The sequence below is a fragment of the Anguilla anguilla genome, chromosome 5, assembly GCF_013347855.1.
Source record: "Anguilla anguilla isolate fAngAng1 chromosome 5, fAngAng1.pri, whole genome shotgun sequence".
NCBI classification, from domain to species: domain Eukaryota; kingdom Metazoa; phylum Chordata; class Actinopteri; order Anguilliformes; family Anguillidae; genus Anguilla; species Anguilla anguilla.
Genome location: NC_049205.1, coordinates 33,993,127 through 34,018,714, shown reverse-complemented (window position 1 = coordinate 34,018,714; position 25,588 = coordinate 33,993,127). Strand labels below are relative to the sequence as shown.

The 25,588-nt window shown below is 44.7% G+C and overlaps 1 protein-coding gene across 6 annotated transcripts in view; it reads left to right on the top strand.

Annotated features, from left to right (window-relative positions):
* The window catches only part of chd9 (chromodomain helicase DNA binding protein 9), a 101,353-nt gene extending 80,028 nt beyond the window's left edge, over window positions 1-21,325 (top strand). For 3 of the 6 annotated variants that reach the window (XM_035419055.1, XM_035419060.1, XM_035419058.1), the window contains 20 exons: window positions 32-142; window positions 406-602; window positions 1,376-1,575; window positions 2,711-2,870; window positions 4,808-4,897; window positions 6,070-6,173; window positions 6,892-7,009; window positions 8,554-8,611; window positions 8,961-9,009; window positions 9,206-9,428; window positions 9,755-9,966; window positions 10,328-11,188; window positions 11,534-11,697; window positions 11,784-11,960; window positions 13,298-13,475; window positions 14,042-14,181; window positions 14,732-14,956; window positions 15,384-15,521; window positions 15,635-15,739; window positions 16,138-21,325. In XM_035419055.1, the coding sequence (XP_035274946.1) occupies window positions 32-142; window positions 406-602; window positions 1,376-1,575; window positions 2,711-2,870; window positions 4,808-4,897; window positions 6,070-6,173; window positions 6,892-7,009; window positions 8,554-8,611; window positions 8,961-9,009; window positions 9,206-9,428; window positions 9,755-9,966; window positions 10,328-11,188; window positions 11,534-11,697; window positions 11,784-11,960; window positions 13,298-13,475; window positions 14,042-14,181; window positions 14,732-14,956; window positions 15,384-15,521; window positions 15,635-15,739; window positions 16,138-17,088 (4,461 nt within the window). In that variant the 3' untranslated portion in view covers window positions 17,089-21,325. The remainder of the gene's footprint in view (window positions 1-31; window positions 143-405; window positions 603-1,375; window positions 1,576-2,710; window positions 2,871-4,807; window positions 4,898-6,069; window positions 6,174-6,891; window positions 7,010-8,553; window positions 8,612-8,960; window positions 9,010-9,205; window positions 9,429-9,754; window positions 9,967-10,327; window positions 11,189-11,533; window positions 11,698-11,783; window positions 11,961-13,297; window positions 13,476-14,041; window positions 14,182-14,731; window positions 14,957-15,383; window positions 15,522-15,634; window positions 15,740-16,137) is intronic. The other 3 variants (XM_035419056.1, XM_035419061.1, XM_035419057.1) reach the window with 2 other exon arrangements.
* Window positions 21,326-25,588: the final 4,263 nt, after the last annotated feature.

Here is a 25,588-nt window from a genome sequence, read left to right as displayed (position 1 = left end):
CGCGCGATACGCGTCCTCTTCTTTCTTCCAGGCAAGTTTTGTGGCCTCCGGAAACCGAACGGACATCTCCCTCGATGACCCCAACTTCTGGGACAAGTGGGCAAAGAAGGCAGAGATCGACGTGGACATGGTGAACGGCAGAGTGAGTGCGGAGCCCGGGCCTTTCTGTAGTCGCCAAGGCAACGGCGGTGTCTCCCCTTTGACTGCTATGTGCCCTCTTCATTGTTTTGAAAAATGCTAGCTATGTTTTGTCTGGTGCTACCCTTGTTTGGTGTGAACTCCTCATTACCTAAAACTGTATGTATGAGCTTATTGAAGCTTATCGCTTATAGAATCTAGAAAGTACTGTATTTATGTGTAATATAAATGTTGCTCTCTCCCCCCTAACCACACACACACACACAGAACAGCCTCGTCATCGACACCCCTCGGGTGAGGAAGCAAACCCGGCCTTTCAGCGCCACCAAAGACGAGCTGGCCGAGCTGTCGGAGGGCGAGAGCGACGGCGACGACAAGCCGAAGCTGCGCCGCCCGCACGACCGCCTCAACGGCTACGGCCGCACCGAGTGCTTCCGCGTGGAGAAGAACCTGCTGGTGTACGGGTGGGTCACGTGGTCTTACTCGCTCTGCCGTGTTTGGATTTATGGCAGGGCTCCCTAACCCCGATTCTGAAGAGCCTCACGGTCTGCTTTGTGTTTTCACAATGCAATGAAATCAGACTAATCAGACTGAAATCAGAAACCTGGTGAGATTCATTAACTCTGCAGTCAGCTTCTTTCGTTGTTTAATTAAGTGCAGCGAACAGCGAAAATCGAAAGACTCTGTAAGTTGAGGTATGTAGGTACTTTCAAGTACCTGAAGATGATGTAGCTTTGCAGAAGTGCTTAATGTTATAATGTGTAATTTTCCAAGAGGAATTTCACAGTGGTGAAGAGAGAGGGGTATGCTGTTGTATAATTTTATAGCATTCACTCAGTACATGTCAGTTCAGAATGTGAATGAGGTGGATGGTAAATGATACAGGTGGTATAGTAACTTGTGCTGCTGGTACACACAGATTTACAGACACACAGCGCCATCTCATGGTAGTGGAGACAAATATTCAATCTCAGAAATAGCTGAAATTTGAGAAAATGATTTCTCTATGTAGTTTTTTCTTTTCTTTTTTTTTTTTTTAACATTTTTTTACATTAATATTAGATTAAAACAACCACAGAATTACATACTTCTTATATCTGACAGTTTTGTTGTATGGCTTACAGCTTGATGCCTCCTTGCCTTTTGTATTGTGGCTGGGTCGGTCTTGCTCCGGTTTTGCTGCGGTCGCGTGCGGTCAGCAGGGCTCAGGTCCCTCTGTTGCGGTGTGGCGTTTTAGGTGGGGTCGCTGGAAAGACATCCTCCTCCACGGGCGCTTCAAGCGGCAGCTGACCGAGCGGGATGTGGAGATGATCTGCCGGGCGCTGCTGGCCTACTGCCTGGTGCATTACCGCGGCGACGACAAGATCAAGAGCTTCATGTGGGACCTGATCGCGCCCACCGAAGACGGGCGCACCAAGGAGCTGCAGAACCACCTCGGTAAGCCCCACCCTCGTACTGCCCAAAACACAGACCTAGGATCAGGCAGAACCACCTCGGTAAGCCCCACCCTCGTACTGCCCAAAACACAGACCTAGGATCAGGCAGAACCACCTCGGTAAGTCCCCCCCCCGCCCCAACCACCCCAAACACAGACCTAGGATCAGGCAGAACCGCCTCGGTAAGCCCCCGCCCCAACCGCCCCAAACACAGACCTAGGATCAGGCAGAACCGCCTCGGTAAGCCCCCGCCCCAACCGCCCCAAACACAGACCTAGGATCAGGCAGAACCACCTCGGTAAGCCCCCCCCCCGCAACCACCCCGAACACAGACCTAGGATCAGTTTCTGTTTGTCACGTAATTTTGGTGTTAGTATGAGGGTAGCCTCACTTGTCAGGTCCTTAATCTTACATATACTACCAGTCTGACCAGGTTAACACTGATCTGAGATCAGTCTACCCAACTTCCAGGGCTGGGCATTAGTAATAACCCAGTGTTCATTGACAAATTACAGGTTAGTCATTTAGCGGACACTTTTAGCCAGCGCGACGTGCAGAAGTGACAGCTTGCGATGAGTCATGATCATGATTTTGTAGAGGTGACGCTCTAATTGGAGGCTGTGATACAAACAGGAAAAACATCCGGTGGTGTGTCAGTAAACTTGCTTATCAACATCGAGTCATCACTCTCTGACTAAACTTACTGGATTCAGTCAGATTGTAGGATTTTTATCTGGAAAAATCTCATAAACTCAAACTCGCTTCCTCAGATATTTTAGACGTAGAGTATCTTGGACCAAGACAAGCATGAAGTGGTTCTGGATCAGTTGCCTGGACCTGAAATTAGTGATCGTATAATCAGCCTTATTATGGCTGCCGCTTTTTTATCAGTGACATTGATTTGATCAGTCATGGATCAGATCCGGTCAATTGTATCATTTAGTCTTTTGGTTGTTTTTCAGAGATCATTGACAGCACAAACATATATTTACAAAAGCAAGTCTGGAAGCATTTCAACCCTTTTGTTCCACAGGTGCGAGTTTGCTGGAGTGCACTTTGGTGGGTCTATCAGTGTATGATTGATCCATTAGGGGAAGAATGGAGTCTGAACGTTTCGGGCTTTCTCCTCTCCCCAGGTCTGTCGACACCTGTGCCGCGGGGGAGGAAGGGGAAGAAGATGAAGAGTCAGGCCAGCTCTTTCGACATCCACAAGGCCGAGTGGATCAGGAAGCACAACCCCGAGCACCTTCTTCAGGACGACGGCTACAAGAAGCACCTCAAACACCACTGCAACAAGTGAGCGACATTCGTTCCTGTTTGATGGCTTTTTGATGCGGAGCAAGGAGCAAGATTTTTAACTCCTCAAGTAAACCACAGCAACAAGTGGCAGATGTTAAGGCCTGTGTGGTGGCTTACTAATATGGAGCAAGGTTCTCAATCTCCAAACACCACAGGGACGCTTGAGGAAAGCTCCAATACAGTTATACAGCATTGCTTGTTATGTATTAAACGAGAAGTAAACTCTCCACCCCTCATTCCAATAAGTGTGATAGAGCCCTGTCTCGTCCTCATAGCTTGCCTCATTTAATCTAATAAACTGCTCCATTAATTATAAAACCTAACTGCTAAACAGAAGGCGGGCAGATTCCTGAATGACAAATAACAATGTTGAGCAGGTTTTAATGGAAGTAACGAGTGCAACCCTGCATGAATCATCTGTTCATTGCACAATAATGTTTATTTTTGAAAGGGGGCAGTAACACTTTAGCCAAATAAAAAAAAAGGTTTTAAAGGGGTTTCACATCCGTATAGTTTTGGACACTGAGGCTGCGGTCGCCACAGAAAGTTCCTCATTGTCCACCGGCGCACCGGGTGATCTGCTGACCACCGTGCTTTTGTCCCACGTTAGAATCTGGCCCACGTGTGGCACAAAAACTTGGCTTTTTGTAATGCTCTGCAATGCACTGAACTGCTGAAGGCCTTGTGTGTGCTTAGTGCGTGTTAAATGGGACAGGGATCCACTCAGATCAGGCGGTGTCAGATCTAAGAGTCTTCATGTTATCCGTATGAAGGTACTGTTGAGTACATACGGGCATTACATTACATTACAGGCATTTAGCAGACACTCTTATCCAGAGCGACTTACACAACTTTTTACATAGCATTGAATCAATTTATACAGCTGGATATACATTGAAGCAATGCAGGGTACCTTGCTCAAGGGTACAACGGCAGTGTCCTACGTGGGAATTAAACCTTTAGGTTACAAGACCAGTTCCTTACCCATTATACTACACTGCCACCGGTGGGCATCCCACACTACTGTTCCCGCCGAACTCCCAGGTGACACGGCACCGTGGCAACGGTGGCGAACAGCAGGTTAGGCATCGACAAGCCCACAGAGGGTTATACGGAAAGGGGGGTAGGGCAGCAAAGACAATGGGGCATTCCGATGGGAAGGGTGCATCACACAGGGACTGACCCGTGCTTGCACGTCACCCATTGACAACTACAAAGGCACTCCCCTCCTCGTCTTTACGAATTTATTGTACCGAGGAGCTGCAGTCTCAGCTGCCATGCCTCTGACTGCCCTGCCATGCTACGGCTACTGACGCTGCTGTAACACTTCTCTCCCCATGCTCATGTGAATTATCACTAACTTCATCTCTCACACGTTTCTGTCCTTGTTTACAAACATATGAATAGTTCCAGTTATTTCATGTACTACCTGAAATAATAGATGTAATTTTTCTTTTTTTTACATAAATAAAATTGCAAAAAACAACCAAAAATGGGGCAAGCACAGAAATAAATAAACAAACAAACACCAGGCAGAGTGTTGGGCTCTATCTGAAATAATTTTTCTTTTTTTTTACATAAATAAAATTGCAAAAAACAACCAAAAATGGGGCAAGCACAGAAATAAATAAACAAACAAACACCAGGCAGAGTGTTGGGCTCTATCTGAAATAACTCATATGTGCTAAGCGCTATAAAGCGTTTTCATATCCTCTGCCAGTGAGGAGATGACCCAGTCTAATAGGAGACAGGGAAATCTGCTGCCGATGAACAGTGCTGGGCTCCAGCCAAGTGGCTGGTCTTTTACAGTCGGGTGTCCCTGTGGAGACAGGGCGTGCGAGTGCAGTTCTCTCAGCTGGCTCAGTTTTTGGGTGTGCCTCTCCATTGTTTAACCCCCCACCCCCCCCCCATCTCTCTCTCTCTCTCTGCCACAGGGTCCTACTGCGAGTCAGAATGCTTTACTACCTGAAACAAGAAGTGATTGGAGACCAGTCCCAGAAAGTTTTAGATGGCGGGAACTCCAGGTGAGAACCGAAGAACTGAGCATTTCAGAGCGTTTTTTTTTTTTTTTTACCTGAAAAGGATTATTGTTTTGGCAGGGGGAGGGGGGGATGGATTTCCCCAGATTTCAGGTTTACTCAGGTCTAATATAATAATACATAATAATATGGACTTTTTGGCCGATTATAAGAAGTCATAAAATGTTTCTTAGACCTGGGGTCCAACAGCTTTGCAAGTGCAAAATCTTTTCGGATACATTTTTTTTTCTGTGAATAATTGGTTTGAGGGTCAAGGATTTCTGGCTCGTATTTCCCTTGCTCTTTTTATATAAATGAGAATTTATGTTGGGTTTATTAAAAGTGCAATTTTCTTTGAATGTCCAAGGAGAAAAAAGCTTTTCAGTTGTAGCATAACAATGGCATAATCAGTAGCGGGTCATAACGAAAAATTAAGAATCAAAATGAAAATGTAATTGCTTTTCTCCTGTTGCATTAAAAAAAGAAACCGAAGCCATTCCATTTATGCATCAAAGGGGAAACCTTTCCATGAGCAAATGGAAAACATTGCTGGATTTAATAAACACTTGGAAATTGCCGAGAGATGTAGTTTGCATCTCTTAGTTGGCTGCTTGATGTGAAAGTTCACTGTAAGAGATTATTGGATGAGCCTCAAACTTAAAAAAATAAAAAATAAATCATTGCTCATCCTCACAGTTTTATGGGATTTTCCCCTTAAGAAAACAGTCTTGTTCCTGAAATTAACTTGTGTAATTTAACACTAACTCTGCATACAGAGTTCAACTCTGTTCAGAGTTAAACAACTGTCATTGAAATGGGTCAGAGTTAAACATGTCTTTTGGATCCTGTTTAGTGGTTTAACAGCAAACAATGGATTATCGGGCTAGATGAAGACCAGAGTTATACTGTTCATTCAGAAGTGATGGGAGTGATATTTAAAAAGTACGTTCTTTTTTCGCAGTGCGTGTAGGCTTACTGTACCTCGGGGATATGCAAATGTGGGCCTTGAGGTCAGTAGAGGTCCCTGGCCAATCAGTGATATCTATCAATGAAATATCAGGCAGAAAAATAAACCAGCTGTACAGCAGGTTTCAAGGTCCAGGTTGGAGAGTCCCTGCTGTACGGTATTTTGTTCGGGGAAAATCTGTCATTTTTGACCGGTGGTTTCCTTCCCTCAGTGAAATTGCAGTCTGGGTTCCAGAGCTGGACCATTCCGAGCTGCCGGCCCTCTGGTGGGACACAGAGGCGGACAAGTGTCTGCTGCTGGGGGTTTTCAAACACGGTGAGTCTGAGACAGGCAGACAGACAGACAGGGAAACAGACAGACAGACAGACAGACGGAAAGGGACAGACAGTGAAACATACAGGCAGACAGGGAAACAGACAGACAGACAGTGAAACGAACAGACAGACAAGGAAACAGACAGACAGGGAAACAAACAGACAGGGAAACAGACAGACAGGGAAACGAACAGACAGACAGGGAAACAGACTGACAGACAGGGAAAAAGAAAGACAGACAGGGAAACAGAAAGACAGTCAGGGAAATAAACAGACAGACGGAGAAACTGAAAGACAGGGATACTGAGATAGAGACTGCAAGTATGACCCAAATGTGTGGTATGAGACAGAGACAATGAAAGAAAGCAAGGTGGAATGGACTCCATATCTCCATGGACTCCATATTGATCCATATCAGTCCAATCAGGGGCTGAGAGCAAGGAAGTTAAAACAGAGAGGGTAGACACACAATATCCCAGCGTCCGTTTGTCTTCATCTTAGCGTAAGCTCTGACATGTTAAGTAATGACAGTCTCCATTTTTAAACTTTTAACTGAAGTTGAATTTGAATTCAGTGCAACCCAGTTTATTTTAGTAGCATATAAAGCGAGTCCTTTCCGGAGGTTTCCGTGAGGGAAAGGGTAATGGACCTCGCTGGCTAATTTCCATCACCAAGACTGCAAACCGACGCGTTAACGGGTCCGTGTTTGACACACGCAGGGTACGAGAAGTACAACACCATCAGAGCGGACCCGGCTCTCAGCTTCCTCGAGCGGGTGGGCCGGCCGGATGAGAAGGCCATCGCCGCCGAGCAGAGGGCCAACGACTTCATGGACGGGTACGTGGCCAAAGACCAGAGAATGGGCGTCACCTGAAGGAAATTCTGACAGACCTTGTCAATTGTTTTCTATGAATGAGCCAGATTTTTGTGTTTGATTACCCTCCAATTTGTCATCACAATATGACTGCATTCTTGTAGGCTTTTCACCTAGCTACAGTTGCACTTGAAACATGCAATAAAGTCTTTCTTATCATACTGTGACTTGTACAAACCAGGAGGCAGAACTTCCCCTCACAATGGATACACTTCGCACATCAATATGCATTTATCTGTAAAAGCCATCTAGGCAAAAATAAAACCCTCAGTACCTCTCTGCTCTTCTTCAGATTTCCAACTCTCAGTGTGAACTCACCTCCACATTTTCACTTCTTCCTAAAGTTCATTCTATAATTGGATGCACTACTTGTTATTTTTAAAGCGCAAATGATTGCAGGTGCGACAGGTCAATCTCTGTGCCAACTTTAAATAGTATCATTGAGTCCCGTTTAAATTATACATGCAGTTACAGTCACTGATCTGTTTTTCCCCCACTCCTGCTTAGTCACTCTATTTTAGGTGTGGGCAGTAATGCCTCAAAGGCATAGTATGCAGGATGGTTTAGCCTTGCTGTGGTCCTGTGTTTACAATAAAAGAAGTCTCCTCCTCCATCTTCAACCCCGTCCACTCACCCCGAGTAGACTACCCGACTTCGCCCTAACGTAGCTAGCTGGATAGCTAGAGGTAATGTTATTTACTGGTCCAGCAGAAAACAAACAAACTCTGTTTCACTTTTTATCCCCTTGGAAAACTTCAGCTGACACCACCGAGGAAAAGCAATTCCAAAGTTAATTCTAGTTCTTAAACAAGCCATGTCAGCTTGACTTACTACACTATATCTCGGCTTCTTCCACCATTGCAGTGACTATCTAGCTAGCTAGCAACAAACACTTTGCTAAAATCTGATCCCACACCACAGGCTCTGTAGCCACACACACCCCTCCCCACACAGAAAAGAGTGTCATGCCCAGAATCATTTTACACATTTTAGAGTAACAAATACAGATAAAGGTGCTCGAATTTGGCAAAAGTGCATAAAGACAGAAATTGCCAGTACATCGTAGATATGCCATGGCATGGTTATTTAATAATATTTTCAAGGTTAAAATCATGCATAATATGCCTTTAAGCTTGTTTTTCTCTTATCATTTGAACATACAGTTGTTGCCCTGTGCAAGGTGATTTGACGTGGGTCTCACATTGTCTGCCCTGTCATGCTTATGTATCATTTATTTATTTATTTATTTTAAATGGACAATGAACAGTTAGTAACTGCCCCAAATCAAACGTCTTCCTTGTTATAAAGCTAGTAGGTCTAAAAGTGTCATTGAAAATCATCGTGTGGCATTTTAAGTTAGGGCATTCATTGACACAGCTGCCACCACGTAATGAAAGTTCATTGTGTCGAAATATGAGGAAAAGGCAAATGGCAGTAAGGTCAGGCATGTCCTTAACTGCACCACCTCCCATTTTTTACTTCTAATGGTCGTTATCTCGCCGTACAGGGACGTGGATGACCCAGAATACAAGCCTGCCCCCGCCCTGCTGAAGGATGATATAGAGGTGAGGCCAGGGGGATCGTGGGAGGAGGCGATAAGGCTGCATAAACAGCAAAGGGAAAGGATCCTGAACAGAGAGGACTGTGGGAAGATTGAGCGCAATGAAAATGGCACAGTGATTTGTTCTGTTGAATTGTTTGAGTGTGTGTTTTGTGTGTGCGCGTGTGTCTGGTGTGTGTGTATGTGTGTGTGTTTGTGTTTTGTGTGTGTGCTTGTGTCTGGTGTGTGTGTGTGTATGTTTTATGTGTGTGTGTGTGTGTAGTGTCTGTGAGGGTGTGAGTGCACGTGTGTGTAGTGTGTGTGTGTGTGTCAGTGGGGACCGTAATGTTTACTTCATGCCTCTCTGCCCCCAGGATGACGTCTCCTCCCCTGGGGACCTGGTTATCACCGATGCTGCCGGAGGTCAGTTTGATCCAGTTATTCATACCTGTGGCAAGTATAGGGAAGATGTTGTTATTATTGACCTTTCATGTTTGCAATCCAGTAACAATCACATCATCATTCAAATTCTCTCAACCATTAACTTCAAAACTGTACAGAAACGTGATTCCATTAAACCTGTTTTTTAATTTTCCCATGCTGCGCGTTTCTTTTCTAGAAGGTGCCGTGGCGATGGAAGGGGACGCACTGTACTGGCCCACCCCTTCCGCCCTGACCGCCCGGCTGCGCCGCCTGATCACCGCCTCGCAGCGCTACACCAAGAGCCGCCAGATCCAGCACATCCACCAGACCCAGCAGGCCTTCCTCGCCCCACCCTGCGCCATGCTGCCCACCCTCAATGACAACCCTAAGATGGCCGCCAAGATCGAGCGGCAGCAGAGGTGAGAGCAGGGTCCAAGAAACCTGAGTTTGAGCAAAGCTTATTCTAAAATTTGACCCAAGATAAAATGCCAGTGTTTGGGTTTTTCTTCAAGTACAGTTAAGTTAATTTTGGCAATTGCAACTCTCCAAACTGTAAAAAAGGTACTGTGTTAAAGTATCAAGTGATTTACCCGTTAAGTTGTAAGATCGAAATATGTGATATGTTCTTAACTGAACATCATAATGCTGATGTAACAATCACTCCTGGTAACTGAAAGCAATGGAGTTCTAGAACACTGAATTAGAATTTTGTAAAAACAATGACTCACTTACCCTCCCTCTTAAGGTGGACCCGGCGAGAAGAGGCTGACTTCTACCGCGTGGTGTCCACCTTCGGCGTGGTGTTCAACCCGGTGATGGGCTGCTTCGACTGGACCAAGTTCCGGGCCATGGCTCGCCTGCACAAGAAGACAGACGAGAGCCTGCAGAAATACCTGTGGGCCTTCACCGCCATGTGCCGCCGCGTCTGCCGCCTGCCGCCCCGGGAAGGGGATGGGGGTGAGTTGCCCTATGGCGCCCTCTTGTGTTTGGTCACATCAACTACAACTTGAGCACTTTCCGGCACTGTAATGCGTGTCTGACCACACCTTAGTATTTGAAAGCTGCTGTGGTTCCTGAGCAAAGTACTAAGGCTGTTTGTTTTATCCTGTTGTGGGAATTTACCATTCCAGCCACTCTTGCTGAATTTAGTCCTGCTTCAGAGGTTGACCAAAGTCATGACTTAGTGTTACAAATCTTAATTAGGAACCTAGCTGCATTGTTTCTGAAGGTCTCTAAGTGCCCATCTGTTTGCAGTGATTTCATAGTTGGAGGTCGTTCTGCATGGGGTTCAGAGACTGAGACGCTGCTCTTTCCACAGATTTAGTGGACCCCTCCCTAGCCATCCAGCCAATCACGGAAGAGCGGGCGTCGCGCACCCTGTACCGCGTCGAGCTGCTGCGGAAGGTGCGGGAGCAGGTGCTGCGGCACCCGCAGCTGTACGAGCGGCTGGCGCTGTGCCAGCCGGGGCCCGACCTGCCCGCGTGGTGGGAGCCCGGCCCCCACGACCGGGACCTGCTGATCGGGGCGGCCAAGCACGGGGTGAGCCGGACAGACTACCACATCCTGCGCGACCCCGAGCTCTGCTTCATGAGGGCCCAGAGCCGCTACAGCCAGCTCCCGCACCAGGGCCAGCCCCGCCCGCCGGACCCCAGGGACCCCAGGGACCCCAGGGCGCCCCGGGAGGAGGAGCCCCGGACCACCCTGCCCAAGACGGAGCCCAGCTCCGAGGAGGAAGCCAGGGAGGCCAGGGGGAGGCCGGAGCCGTGGGGGCCGCCCGAGCCCTCGTCGACTCCAAGCAGCTTGGACGACGGGGCAGGGGCAGGGGCAGGTTTGGGGGCGGGGAAGGAGGAGGGCGAGAGGCGAATGGTAGCTGCGCGGACTGAGCCTCTCACGCCAAACAGCTCCGCCTCCAAGAAGCAGAGGAAGCCGGGTAAGAGAGGCCGCCGGGCGGCCCGGGGGGGCTCCGGCTCGGACTCGGATGGCTCGTCCTCCTGCTCGTCCTCGCGCTCCTCGTCCTCCTCTTCGTCCTCGTCCTCCTCCTGCTCCCGCTCCCGCTCGGGCTCCAGCTCCTCGTCCTCCTCTTCGTCCTGCTCGTCAGGCTCGTCGTCCTCCTCTTCGTCCTCGTCCTCTTCCTCTTCGGCAAACAGCGAAAGCGAGGGAGAGGAAGGTGAGAACAGGGGTGAGTCCGACACTCATCTTGGCAAATTATCAAAGCTTATTTACATTGTAATTCCTCTGATCATTATAAACTATTCTGTTATTTTTGCACTCATTCTACCACCACTGTATTTGCAGCCGGTCAGTAAAATAAATGTTGACATGACTGTTGCGTGTCAGTAAATTTACTGGCCTGCCACAGTTTATAACATAGTTTATTGTTCGGCTTAACCTGGATAGTAATCCCAGCTGTGCCAAGAGGCTATAAAAACTTGAAAAAATGGGCACACAAGATTAGGGGTTGCGTCGTAAGGCAGGGTTGCAGTTCAACGGCGGTTGGTGACGCGTGTTGCCCGTGTCCCTCCAGCACCGGCAGTCCCTATGGTGAAGGGCTTCGATGAGGACAGCGTGGCGTCCCTCAGCACCACGCACGACGAGACGCAGGACAGCTACCTCGCCGAGACGAGCCTGCCCAACTCTGCCCACCCTTTCCCCGGAGGCTACATGCTGGCCGCCTCCTACTGGCCAAAGGTGAGGACGCCGTCTCTTCCAGCCGGAACCAATCAGCATGTGTCCTCATCCGGCGCGCTAACGGTACCCTCTATCGCCCCCTGCAGGATCGTGTCATTATCAACCGGTTGGACAGCATCTGCCAGGCCGTGCTGAAGGGGAAGTGGCCGGCGGTCAGGCGAAACTACGAGGGAAACGTGGTGTCCTCCTTTTACACCACGAAGCTGTTGGACAGCCCCAGCAGCGCGCGGGAGGACCCCTCCGCCTCCCCGCAGATGTCAAAGGTGAAGACGCACGTCCCAAAAAAGGAGTTTACAGTGCCGCTTAATAACACGCGTTCGTCTGTCTGTTCCCTCTAGGAAATGAATGCTAGCCGCAGAATACGGCTCGTTTTCTCCCTCTGCAATTCACTGCCGACAGCTTTATTTCTTGCCTCTGCTAGTTAACACGCATATAGGGCTTTTAAGGGATTAATTGCACTGCTGTAATCTCACACGTGGGAAAAGCACGAAGATCTCTCGTGTGATGGCACTCTTCTCTGAAGAACTCATGCCAGGCTCGGCTGATTATAAACTCTGTAGTGCGCCACGGAGTGCTGGGTAGCTGTGTTCTGATCAGTGCAATACAGCATGCCTCTTCACTTCCGCAAGAGGAAAATTGCTTTGTTATGAGCACTCTAATTTGCACCATCAAAATTCAGGCAAATACACACCAACTGAAATGGTGTTAGATTGAAGTGCATCTTGCAGCATGTTCTCAGTTGTTTATAAGCCTTTTTGTAAACTGAGCTTTGGTAGAAGTAGTTCTGGAATATATATATATATTTTTTGTGTGTGGTGGTTAAGTATCTTCATTCCAGAAGTAAGGAGAGGGTGGACTTCACTTTCGAATGCAGAGCTTCGTCTAACTTCTTTCAAAAAAGTTTGAAGCAGCTTACTCCAGGCACAATGAACCCAACTGCTTTTTGTATATCCTTCTGCTCTAATATAATGTGGCCAGGTTTTCACTCATTTGAACGCTAAACTAATGACGAACACTGTCCTGCTTAATTTACAAAAACAGGTGCAGCGCTTATTTTAGCATCTTAAATTTTGTTACAGTATGAAAAATATTACAATTGTCAGTTGTGATGATCAGAATGCTCTTGTTAGATGAAGATTATTCCAAGCCAATAAAACTACATTTTAGTGACATTAAGAGTTGGCACAATAAGCGGTGAAATTCAGATCAGAACAAGACAGCATGTGCTTGACTTATGCCATTGCAGTGCTTTCCAACACGCACTGATTTTCAAAATGGAGTTAAGCAGTCCTAGCAAGTTCCAGAAATAAACTGAAGAAAGCTGACTTGGCTAACGTTAGTGAATAATGAAAACAAGGTAACAAACAATATCTGGCGAGGGACGAGTTCCAAGCATAAATACAGAACTCGCTGATCAGCTACTTAGAATTCTGAGAAAAAAACAAAAATGAATGGGACTTAATGGGCGCATGGATACCATGCTCCAATAATATATCAGCTGCTATCAGGGATTTCATTCTCCTCTCACCTTTGAGTTGATATATCTGTCCTGAGGGTTTTTGTCTTCAGGGCCACTGTCTAATCAGTGGTTTTGCTTCAGCAGGAAGGTGGTTTGAAGCTGACTTTCCAGAAGCAGGGCTTTCCCCAGAAGAGGCCCCTGGAAGGTGAAGAGGGGGCCCTAGGCCAGCAGCAGTATCTGGCCCGCCTGCAGGAGCTTCAGAGTGCCTCCGACATCAGCCTGGCCGACTTTACCAAGCCCCAGCCCAGCATCGCCCAAGGTACCTCACTAATGTCCTAGCATAGCCCAAGATACCTAACTGAAGTCCTAGCCCAGCATCACTCAGGGTACCCCACTAAAGTCCTAGCATTCCCCAAGGTACCGCACTAAAGTCCTAGCAACGCCCAAGGTAGCCCACTAAAGTCCTAGCAACGCCCAAGGTAGCCCACTAAAGTCCTAGCAACACCCAAGGTACCCCACTAAAGTCCTAGCAACGCCCAAGGTACCCCACTAAATCCTAGCAACACCCAAGGTACCCCACTAAAGTCCTAGCAACGCCCAAGGTAGCCCACTAAAGTCCTAGCATAGCCTAAGGTACCTCACAAGTCCTAGCCCAGAATCACCAAGGTTCCCCATTAAAGTCACAGTCCAGTATGATCCAAGGTACTGTGCCTATGACTAGATTTATTTGGAAGACGCTTTTATGATGTTAAAAAATAGTTTAAAAATGCATTGAAATAGAGGATATTTCTTCATCTAATATGAACAGAATGAAGCAAGTATGTATTTTGAAATGCATGTTTTGATTACAGTTGAATTCCTAACCTATACCTTACATGTCTGCAGGGCTCCAGGGACAGATGAGGGTGAACGGGGTCATGGACGGCCAGCCGGTAGTGAAGAGGAGACGAGGAAGACGGAAGAACGTGGAGGGGGTGGACTTCCTGTTCATGAACAGGAACAGAGCCTCAACTGTCTCTGAACAAGTATGAGCATGAACCTCTGACATGTTTTGGTCTCTTTTTTTCTTTCACTGTCCACATCTCTCTCTCTCACTCTATCTCTATTCCATGTCTGTCCCCTCTCTGTCCTTTCATTTACGCACTTCCTTTACCCTACTGTCTCAGTAGAGAACATCTCACTCACAATCAATACTTAACAGCTGTACATACAATGAAGAAAAGGGCACCTCTGGCAATAAAATCTAAATCTAGCTGGTTAAAAAGAGTTGAATAATGCATAAGGCCAGGAAAGATTGTTCTAGAACATGGATTTTCAACCTTTTCTGAGATCCCCCCAACCCAGGCCCAGAGGCATCCAGGGGACCAGGGGGTCAAGCTGAAAAGTTTTTGTATATAGTCATTGCATATCAAGCATGGCAACCCCCTACAGTATCCTCACAAGTACCCCCAGGGGTCCGCAGATCCCCTGCTGAAAACTCAAGTTCAAGATAATGGGGCATAACGGCGCAGTGCAGTAGTATGGAAGTCATAACTTTGCCTGTAACTGTTGCTGCCTACCTCCACATTCACCCAGATGACCAGCGTGTGGGGCGGTAGCACCCAGTCCAGCCCAGCCATGCCCCCCGGGCTGGGGTACAGCCAGGGCCATGGGGTCCTGGACACTGAGAGCAGGGTTCCTGTCATTAACCTCAAAGATGGCACGCGGTTGGCGGGAGATGATGCGCCCAAGAAGAAAGACTTGGAGCAGTGGCTAAGAGAGCACCCAGGATTTGTGGCTGATGTTGGGGCCTTCATCCCCGTGAGTCCCACCCTGCTGTTCTCCTTGACAATTTTTAGGGCTGCTACTTTTACTTTTCTTTTAAAGTGACAAATTGGGAACAATATCATTTTCTCTCGAATGTAATACAATTAACTGTTCAACTGGAAGCAGTTTGTTATGTTTACACACCAAACAGGCCTTTATTTCTTTGGGTAAATACAGTTGAGCTGTGTTCCTTTGATTTTTCTATTCGGCTAGCTGCCATTCTTGCTTCAAAGATGAATTCCACTTTTCTGCCTTTGATTCTACGATCCTGGAAATGAGTGCTTGCCTCCGTAGTCCACAACAGAACCGTGACTTCTGATTATGATTTTGATTACAACTGAAATAGTTCCCCCTTAGACAAGTTAAGTCACTTTAGCGTGAGTCATGTTTACAGTATTAACAGGTATTAATTGCGCTCCAGGGCGTCAGCAAGATGCAGTTTCAGGACGGGAGGCCTAAGCAGAAGAGACACCGCTGCCGGAACCCCAACAAGATCGACGTGAACAGCCTGACGGGCGAGGAGAGGGTGCAGATCATCAACAGGCGGAACGCCCGGAAGGTGAGTGCGTGCAGGGTGTTCACGCCACTGACCGTGGAAGGCAAGGAGGCGTTGCTCTCGATTGCCCTGACCTTTTCGGCACTGCTGACGCTGTCCCTGTGCTCCTCCCACAGGTGGGCGGTGCCTTCGCCCCCCCTCTGAAGGACCTCTGCCGCTTCCTGCAGGAGAACCCAGAGTACGGGGTTCCCCCAGAGTGGGCCGATGTGGTGAAGCAGTCGGTGAGTCCTCCCCACCCCCTACATTTCATGGCTTGTTAGTGGCAAAATGGGGAATTCCGCAGTAATACTGACGTTTGTCAGTATGTTTTCCTCCTAACATAAGGTTGTTGATTTTTAAATTGCTTTGAGACCAGAAACTGTAAGAAAACTGCAGGACAGAAGCCAACTCATCTTATCCACTCCAAGAGTAAGAATGTGTTTCTGTACAGCAGTTTATATTTGTTACGCTACAAAAAATGTGTAAGAGTGAAAGACTGAAAATGTACATGAAATGCTCAAATGTGTTTTCTGAGATTGTTATTATTGGCAGAATATAGTTCTGGTGAAGAATGAAGGAAGGACGAAAAAGATATAGAACCATAGGAAGTAGCTGAAGGCTCTACTGTCCTTTCCTTCAGGGTTACCTCCCAGAGAGCATGTTTGACCGGATCCTGACCGGGCCCATCGTGCCGGAAGAGGTGAGCCGGCGCGGGCGACGTCCCAAGAACGCTGCAGCCAAGGCGGCCATGCCCGCCAACGCTGCTGCATCCCTGGCCCTCAACCCCCTGCTGGCCAACGGGCTTCTCCCAGGCATGGACCTGTCCAGCCTCCAGGCCCTGCAGCAGAACCTCCAGAGCCTCCAGTCACTCCAGCTCACCGCCGGCCTCATGGGCCTCCCGGGCAGCCTCTCCGCCGCCGACGCCAACAACCTAGCCGCCATGTTTCCCATGATGCTCTCGGGCATGGCCGGGCTGCCCAACCTCCTGGGCATGGGCGGCCTGCTGGGCAAGGCCCAAGAGGGCGCCGCGACGCCCGAGGGCAGCAAGAAAAACGGAGGCGCGAGAGGAGGCGGGGACCCCCCCGCCCCCAAGGGTCCCTCGCAGACCGCGGACTCCAAAGGCGAAAGGACAGAGGGCCAGGACCCCGTCGACCCCTCAACCTCCTCCAGCGCTGCCACGGCCCCACCAAGTGCTTCTACCACCACCACCACCACCAACACCACCGCCACAGCCTCCAACCACCCGTTAGCACTTAACCCCCTGTTACTCTCTAGTATGCTTTACCCAGGAATGCTTCTCACCCCAGGCCTTAATCTCCCCATCTCAACACTGTCTCAGTCCAACACGTTCGACACGGAACAGCAAAGCGCGCACAAAGACCCAGAGGTTCTCCCGACTCCCTCTGAGGACACTCCCCAGGGGGCGGGAGAGGAAGAGGAGGGGAGCGAGAGGGAGGAGTCCAGGGAGGAGCCCAAGGGACAAAAGGAGAACAGTGGCACGGAAGGCTCCGAAAAAGCCGTGTCGTCCTCTTCCGAATCAGACAGCTCCTCTTCCTCGTCTGAGGATTCCGACTCCAGCGACGAAGACTGATCCCTGTATAATCCCCTTATAAATATATACATACATATACGAGTTACTCTGCACATACAGTGTGTTTTTTTCTTCTTTGTAAATACCTAAACTTAAAAGTGTTGTAATAAAGAAAAGAAAAAACTGAAAAAAGAGAACCGCTTCTAGAGAAACTGAAATTAAATTTCAGTGTTTGTTCAAAGGTACAATGTTGTTTTGAGAGACATTTGGCATGTAAAATTTACTGGATTTCTGAAATTTGCAGACTAGTGTCATACAATGATGTACAATTGCAACAAACAAAAAAGGCATTATTATAATTATGTTGGGATTTAATTTTATTAAAAAAAAGAAAAGAAAATAAAGCTCAAGCCAAGCTTTACATTTAATATATTTGGAGTGGCAGGAAAAGTAAAAATTTATAAATATTTTGGTTTAATTTGTAAATACTTTGACAGGTTCCTTGACACTTCTGATTTACAGATGAAACTTTAGGAAAAGTCAGCAATAACTCGGGCAGCTGATGAATGTCACAGAAGCTGTAGATTTTATGTGGCAAACCGTTTCTCTTCAGATGCTATTGTAGCTGCTCCCATTGAAAAGTGAGCGCTTTGGCCACCATTCTCCTCCATTGGTCCCTTGTTGTCCTCCCCAGAAAATAGGAAGTGCCCTCAGCAGTAGAATGGAGATCTACTGGTACACACACATATAACCACACACACCCACCCGCACACTTGTAGGCTGGGATTCAGTCAACCTTCGTCCTTAACTTTGGCCAGTGCTGAATACAGGCCATAGTATTGTGACAGTTATTGGTCTTGCAGGAACATCCAGATTCTTCACAGTTGACAGTGAATTTTGTTGTCAGAATCCCATTGAAATCCGAAGAGACTGTGGCTATAGAATGTGTGCTAAGCACCCGCTCTCAGTGGAAGCAAGGCTAAAGGAAACGCTATCTGGTGTTTGTAGCGCACTGCTGATTACATTTCAAATTCAGGTACAATAATGTGTTCTGAAGAGTCATAAGTGGAAGACAATACTCCCTTACGGGGCTATCGCTGGCCCTTACCTCAGCTGAGCAACGGTGTGACGTTTACTGCAGGAGGCATCGGTTTGCGGTTCAAACGACAAAAGCCCTTATGTCTTGTTTTGTGCTGCATTCTTTTTTCAGACATTTGAGAACATCTCTCCATGTATGTGTCTCCCATTTGTCTGTTATATTCCATCTGCTTTTACATTTTGTTTCCAGAGTTGTTCTGAATGACCAGATGCCCTGTTCTGTAATACTTTGCTGAAATATTCATTTGAAAGCCAAGGATGAGCTTTTTGATTCCATATTTGAGTGTTCTCTGGCTCCCAGGAGATGGTGTTAAATGAGTCATTTTATCCAGGACTCAGTCTGCCCTTCATAAATGTTGACTTATGAATACTGTTTCTAAAGACTGAACCTTTGGTCTCTTCTTTCTTTTGTCACTTAATTGGCGTTTGAATACAAATCCAAGTAGTTGATTTGTGAGATAAACCGAGAAGCCCTTTTCACTAATGGCTCTCTTAATGGCATCGCAAGATCTGGGTCATGATATTAATTAATTACCCTGTTGCTGTTCAAACAATGCAGCCAGAATAGTGAAAAAATTGGAAACAATTCAGATTTTAGTCACGACCCCCTCAAAATGCGGTCAAAAACAGTTTGACTGGTTTTTGTACAGCAGTATTGCAGTACAAAATGAGCGAAAAGTGTTTGAATTAAGTATTTTCAACGTAAGGCTTTGCAGAATCAAGGTCAGATTAAAAGTGTGTGGTATATTACCTTGCAGTTGGATACTTCAGAATGCATAATTCTGTACTGACTGGTCTTAACCAGGCATTGCTGGGTAAATCCATTCTCATCTTACTCAATCAGTCATTAATCTACTGACTAGCTGCGTTCCAGGTTTCTCAAAACAGTTTCTTCAGTTTGGCTCGGTGTTGGACATTGATTGCATTTGTCAATTCGGCTGTGGTCGGTATTGTGGGGAAATGTACCCACTTTGTGGTATTGAGTAATTATGTGTGTTCACGCCCTTATATCTGTGGACATCCCCAAATTTACTGGTCTCCCGAGTAGCTCAAACTGTGTAGAATAATCAGGTGAACAAAGCTGTGTTCAATGCCCTGTTGTCTTCCCTTTTAAGATGACACTCGCTCTACCTAATGTAAGCACTGAAGTTGGCTGCATGCTTTTGTATTATGGTATACAAAACAAACTCAAATGTCAAGTCAATACTCTGAATCAGAATCCAGGGAACATGAAGCGAGTTGTAGAGTTTGTTTTGCTTGCAGAAGAATGTATCTTTATAATGACCCTCTTGCTACTCTTGCTAAGGTGAGTAAGCCTTTTAAAAGGGCTCCAGCTGTTTGTCCAATTGGCATCTCATGTCCCCGCCTGCATTTACCCCAGTGCAGGGACTTCATATGGGTTCAGACAGCTGTGACTCAGACTGCCTTAGACGCTCGGGCTACATGCGTTTTCTGGTCTTAGCACAAAGAAGTGTTTACCGACTGGCCCTTGACTGAATGGCACTTGGAGCCCATGATATGGTGATCAGGTCATGATCTAGCTCCATAGAGTGAGTTTAGATCTCTGGATATGCATTACTCTATACAGTACTGTGTGCTTTGTCAGCCTTGATATTTATCTCTCATGAATCCAACAGCAGATCTAGAAGCTACCTTGCGCTGTACCTCAGAATTTGGATTTCGTACACACGCTGAACCAGGTCTGGAAATTAGATCCACCAATTTAAACATTTTGATTTTTGCTCCTTTTGATTATAAGCAGTTGTTATAATGGGGGCATCATGATTTTGGGTGTTGCTACTGGAACTAAGTAGTTGTAACCTTATTTGAAATATAGCAAGACACCATACTGTCTGCTAAGCCACTTCCTTCAAATATGTTCAGTTGACTGGAATAATTTACAGGTCATGAAAGTGATAATAAAGCAAATTGAAGCTTTGTGAATAATAAAAAAGTGAATAATAACATGAAATGTTACCAGGGAGAGCATGGCTGATTGTGGATTTAAGGTGGAAAATGTACGGTGATATTAAAAGATCAGTATTCAGCTCATTTTTGTCAATATCAAGACATGCATTTAACTTTTGAGAACTGATGCATTCAATTCAGTTTGATCACATGGAAACCATCCTTCAAGATGGAAGCTCAGAATCAACTGCTTCGTGTTTTTGCCTTTGTGTGAAGGACTGACAAAGAAATGCTGTTAAAATGAGTTTTAAGGTCAGTACTAGCAGGGCTGACTATAGGCTGCCAGACGTATTTATAAAATCTGCCTCGTCTGCTGTGGCTGTGATGAGTTGTAGCTGACGTTCTCTGTGAAGAACCAGATAACAGGTCTTTGTTTCAAAGTATTTAATTCAGTGACTGTAGGATATTTCCATTTGCCTCTCTTCTGGTATCATTAAATTGAGAATTGTGATTATTCTATATGATGTACATGGTGCACTGTATTTTGACTGGATGGGGCTTTATGAAAGCCTTTACAACTACCCATCTATGATCTTGGATCTCTGACAAACCACAAGAACATGTATTAGATTTAGATTTTTGACAGCCTTCCAACCACACAATCCCAAGCAGTGCCCTTAGGTTGTCAACCAATCATTTCTTCTTCCAGGATGTTGCTTGCAGCTGTGTACAGTGGATGCTTGTGGGTACTGAGTGAGGACTTTGGGTCTCATTTACAGTATGTTACTTTAATGGGTACATCAGTAAGGATCAGAAATTATGGCGATAGTTTAAGCAAGGTTTGGCTATGAAAGAATTTGTATCATATAATTTAATATCTGGGTAGTGAGTCTCCCTGTGGTACAAGCAAGTTAGACAGACTTAAAGTGACAGGCATAAGGAAATTACAACCAATATGCAAACTGAAAAGGAAACAAGACACTAATAGAACAGAAGTTAAAATATTTATGTGAAGTAGTGGCTGGAAAATGCTATTGCCTTGTATTTGTATTTTTGTTCTAAGCTTGATAATATCTTAAGTCATTTTGAGGTCCACTTTCTCTTATTTTCTTCCTTTTTTTGGACAGTTGCAAAACCTGCAAGTTGTGGTCTGTGTAGTTAAATAATGCTTTATGTAGTGGAGGAAAAACGTCTTAAAAAGTCATTTGTAATTTATTGAATTACTTTCTATGAAGTTCTATAGAGGAAATGGAAGTTTAATTATTTTTATTAAACATATTCTTTGACTATCCATGAAGTCTGTCTGTGTCCATTAACTTCTTTCATCGCTTCCTGAGCATCCTATACTGTGTTGCAGTGGTTATATAGATTTTTTTCTGGTTTGAGAGTACCTAATCCTTATAGACTGTGTGCAGTCAAAATAGTTATAATTATACAAAGAAAATAAGTACTGTCATTCTAAGCATTTGTTATTCAGTTGAAATTAGGTCTACTGCCTTCTACTGGAGAATTTAGTATTGGTCCTTGAATTATTACCATGGCGATTTACCTAATTTACATATGTTTTTAAAAAAAAGTATTTATTTATTTATTTTTTAAACCAATCAGCAGTGATGGTATTTCAAATTATATCGTACATGAATGCACCAGAGTGTACTGTCATCATGGTTTGTGATATAAACAGCTGTGTAGGGATCAAAGTTTAAAAACAGTGTAAAAGTAAAATATAGCTTTTCAGGGATGAAAAAGTTAGCTGGTTAATTCTATAGTGTGTCTACAGGGTGCACAGTGAAAGGGTTCAAAAAGATGATATAGTATAACTTTATCAAATTAAATTAAATTGGATAGCTAGCAAGCTATGGAATTTTTGGTACAAGCTTGATGACAGACTACCAGAGTTTCCATATCAAAAGCTGGCCATTCTGACGTATGCTGATTTGTAGGACTGACTATTTCAGATCCCACTCCTGATGTGACAGCAGGGATGTTCTTATCATTGTGATTGACTAGAGTTTAGAGTTACACCCTAGCAGGGAGGCCTGTTAGTTTCTACATGTGCAGCTGTAGCGTTCTGACCCTACCACTGATTCAGTTAGTTTCTGTGCCTTCGATGTCAGTGGCTATCCTTACCATGTAGTTCTCCCTGTTCTATAGTGACTCAGTTGTTGGGCTCTCCTGTTCAGAAGTATTTTACTTTACATAAAAAATGTATTTTATTGTTTCCGTTTTTATACATTTGGAAAAGGTAAGTATACATGTTTTTATACCTTGATGAACACTTTCAAAGTAAAAAAAATGATTGAATGGGATCTTTAACAAATGTGTAGAGTTAGGTAAGTAGACGAATGCAAGCATACATGAATAGTGCTAACCTTTATTAAACCATTAACAAACAAAAACATAACTGCTAATGAATGAAACCATTTATTTTAAATAAATGATCAAAAGCAGTTGCCATTTGTTGCCTAAGAATCCAAAAATGGAGAAGCCAATAGTGAAAGGAAGGACTTGTACAGTACATACAGAAACAGAAAATTAACCAACCTTCTGTTCTTGCTTTATCTTGCATTTAAGCACTGATAAATGATAAATTGGCCTACCTAGCCTACACTTTTCTAAACATTGCGAAGCACTTTTCCTCTCTAGGGGTGTTCCTCTCTTCTATCAAGTGGTGTGCATATTATTTTCCTGTTCAACATTGAATCATACCGTTTTAAACAATATGAGATGAAATGCATAAATGCTGAACCTCAATATGGTAATAACATTAACAAATCATTTTTAGTTTCTAGTTTGATTAAGATTTACAGTTTGGGCTTCATATATTTTATAGCTGCTAATTAGGTCCTCCGGTCAGTCCAGTGCCATATACAATGCAAATACAGCTGCCTCGTGGAGTCACCTGCTGTGCTAACATTAGCAATACCATTGTTCTGAATCTCATTTAATTTCATCATTTCTAATTACTTACTTTGTTTGACCACTTAGATTTGCTCCATCGTGGCATTCAGGGGTTTGTGATCTAAAGCAAGAACCTACATGCAGAAATAGCATAGGTCTATAAAATATGAGCGTAAGCCAATACAGACATTGGATACAGCGAGTTTTCCATATCAACAATAGGATCAGTGGTCATTAGAAATTGTAAATAACTTTTGAGGAGATGGCTCCATACAGTATTCAAACCATTTGTGTCAATACATGTGCTAATATGAGGGTCAGGTTTAGTCTAAGACAATTAACCATTTGGGATTTTAACAAAAAATTATGATAATTAATTAATTACTTATTTATTTATTTGTAAACACCCTTCTCCATGAACATAATTCGGGTAAGAAATAAAAAGTCTGTATGATAAATTAGGTCATCTGTGTATGTATGTGTGTGTGTGTATATATATATAGGCTACAGTACGTCAGCTTGTTACAAGCTACGTCATAAAATATTTCATAAGAAAATACTGTTTAAATATTATTTTTGTTATTGTTCAACTTTCCATTAGCGTCACAGTATGTAGCACTGAAAACGATTTACTGTTAAAGTTAATTATGACGTTTCGTTTCCAAATCAGCTGTGTATTCTGTACTATTACTAAACAATGAAGTGCAGCGTACTTAAATGTAGCAATGTACTCTAATTCATTCGTTATTTCTTGGTTTGAGGACTGCATTCTACTCGAGAAAACATGAGAAAAATTCAATAACACTCTACTTTGGATATTGAAGAAAAACAAATTTGCTTTTGGGCTAATATGTTTCCGGCAAGAACCCAGGTAGGCGAAAGTAGGCAAACTTTACTCTGTAGCAGTGATTTTAACCATGGATTTAAATCATTTTAATATGGATTTAATATGCAGATCCTTTTAAGTCATTATTAAAAATTAATCGTGTAATGGCGGCTGTCTAAATAGCTGGCCGCTGCTTGGTGTGTACAGTTTATGGTCACAAACATTACATTACATTACATTACAGGCATTTGGCAGACGCTCTTATCCAGAGCGACGTACAACAAAGTGTATAACCATAACCAGGAACAAGTATGACGAAACCCCTAGAGAGAAGTACCGGTCCAAGTGCAGGGAACAACCGCATAGTTCAACTTGGACCCTGATGGTTAAACTGATTAACACTAACAACGAGAACGGCAACAACGCAAACTAGGCCAGGATTGGACGGAAAATAGCCAGCCAGATTCTGTGCTCTGTTGTGTATCAAATTTTAATTATGGCCCATGATTAAAATTTAGGCCATGACGTCATCAAAAACATTTTGGCAACGGAAGCATGGCTTTGTTATTCTGGAAACCAATGTGATGGGGAGGGAATTGGTTCATACTATTTATTTATTATTTAAATTCATAAAATGTCTGGCTGTTGCGTGGTGCGGCTGTATATGCGTATAGGCTATGCTAGGTTTCTCGACCAAGTACATGTATTTGGCCACTAATAAGGGAATAATTTTGTGATATCCTCTGCCAGAGCTGTTGCTAGACTTAAAGCTCTGGGGCACAGGCCTCCAGCACTCACATCTCAGAAAATCAAGTTTAAATCTCACGAACAGTGACAGAATCTTCGTTTGGAATGTCGTTACTTGTGGAGGGAACTGCATGTCTTTATCAGCTGTACAAATACATGAATACCATCTATTCATATCTTTTAAAAATGCGTTTTGGCTGAAAGATAGGTACAATTACCATTACCAAAGTAATTAAGCTTATGAAAACGCACATTCCGCCCATGGTCGACTATCGTAAAATCCGTTGCACTGAAGCAGTTAGCATGCCCCTTGTGATGGCTTAGCTTGCACTGAAATCCACTGTTAGCGCCAGCAACTTTATGACATGCGGTGCTGAGCACAAAAGTGCGGCGGTTTGATGGAAAAAGGAGTTGTAAAGCTTACCTTTTTACAGTCTCTGGTTTAACCCATTTAAGATTAACAAATCTACCAAGTATTTTAATAACTGATCTGCAGGCGTGTAAATATGACAACGCACTTTGTACAGCAAGTTTTCCACCTGGTGCATGAAGACAAAAATAATGTAGCCTACATTGAATTTCTAATTATTATTAGGCTATTATTTTTTTCTTGTAAATCATCAAAACCAATGGAGAAAAGCCAATACGCAAGGAGCCCCCAGGACCGATTCTGAGAACCACTGTCTTAAATGCCTAGCTTGTCGGTCTCTTAAATGCTAAAAACATGTTCCTTTCTAAATGCCAAGATGGTTACTTTCGTTAAATTCTGTGTGTGTGATTTCATCGTGTGTTGTATGTTATTCAGCAAATGAACCTTGAAAAGGTTTCGCTTCGTGAAACTGAAAAAGTGTTTGTACAAAAATCGGGATTATAGTAGCTTTGTCACATGCGTGAAGCAAGGCCCAGGTAGACATTTACGGAATGTACACGACTGGCAAGCCGTCAAACACGTCTGACAGATTGAATGTTTGCCGGTTAAGGTTAGCTAGCTAGTCAAATGGCTTGGTAGCCGAAGTTGCGAACTGTTTTAGCATAGGCTACTACTGGACTACCAAATATAGCAAGCTGATTACGCTTTCT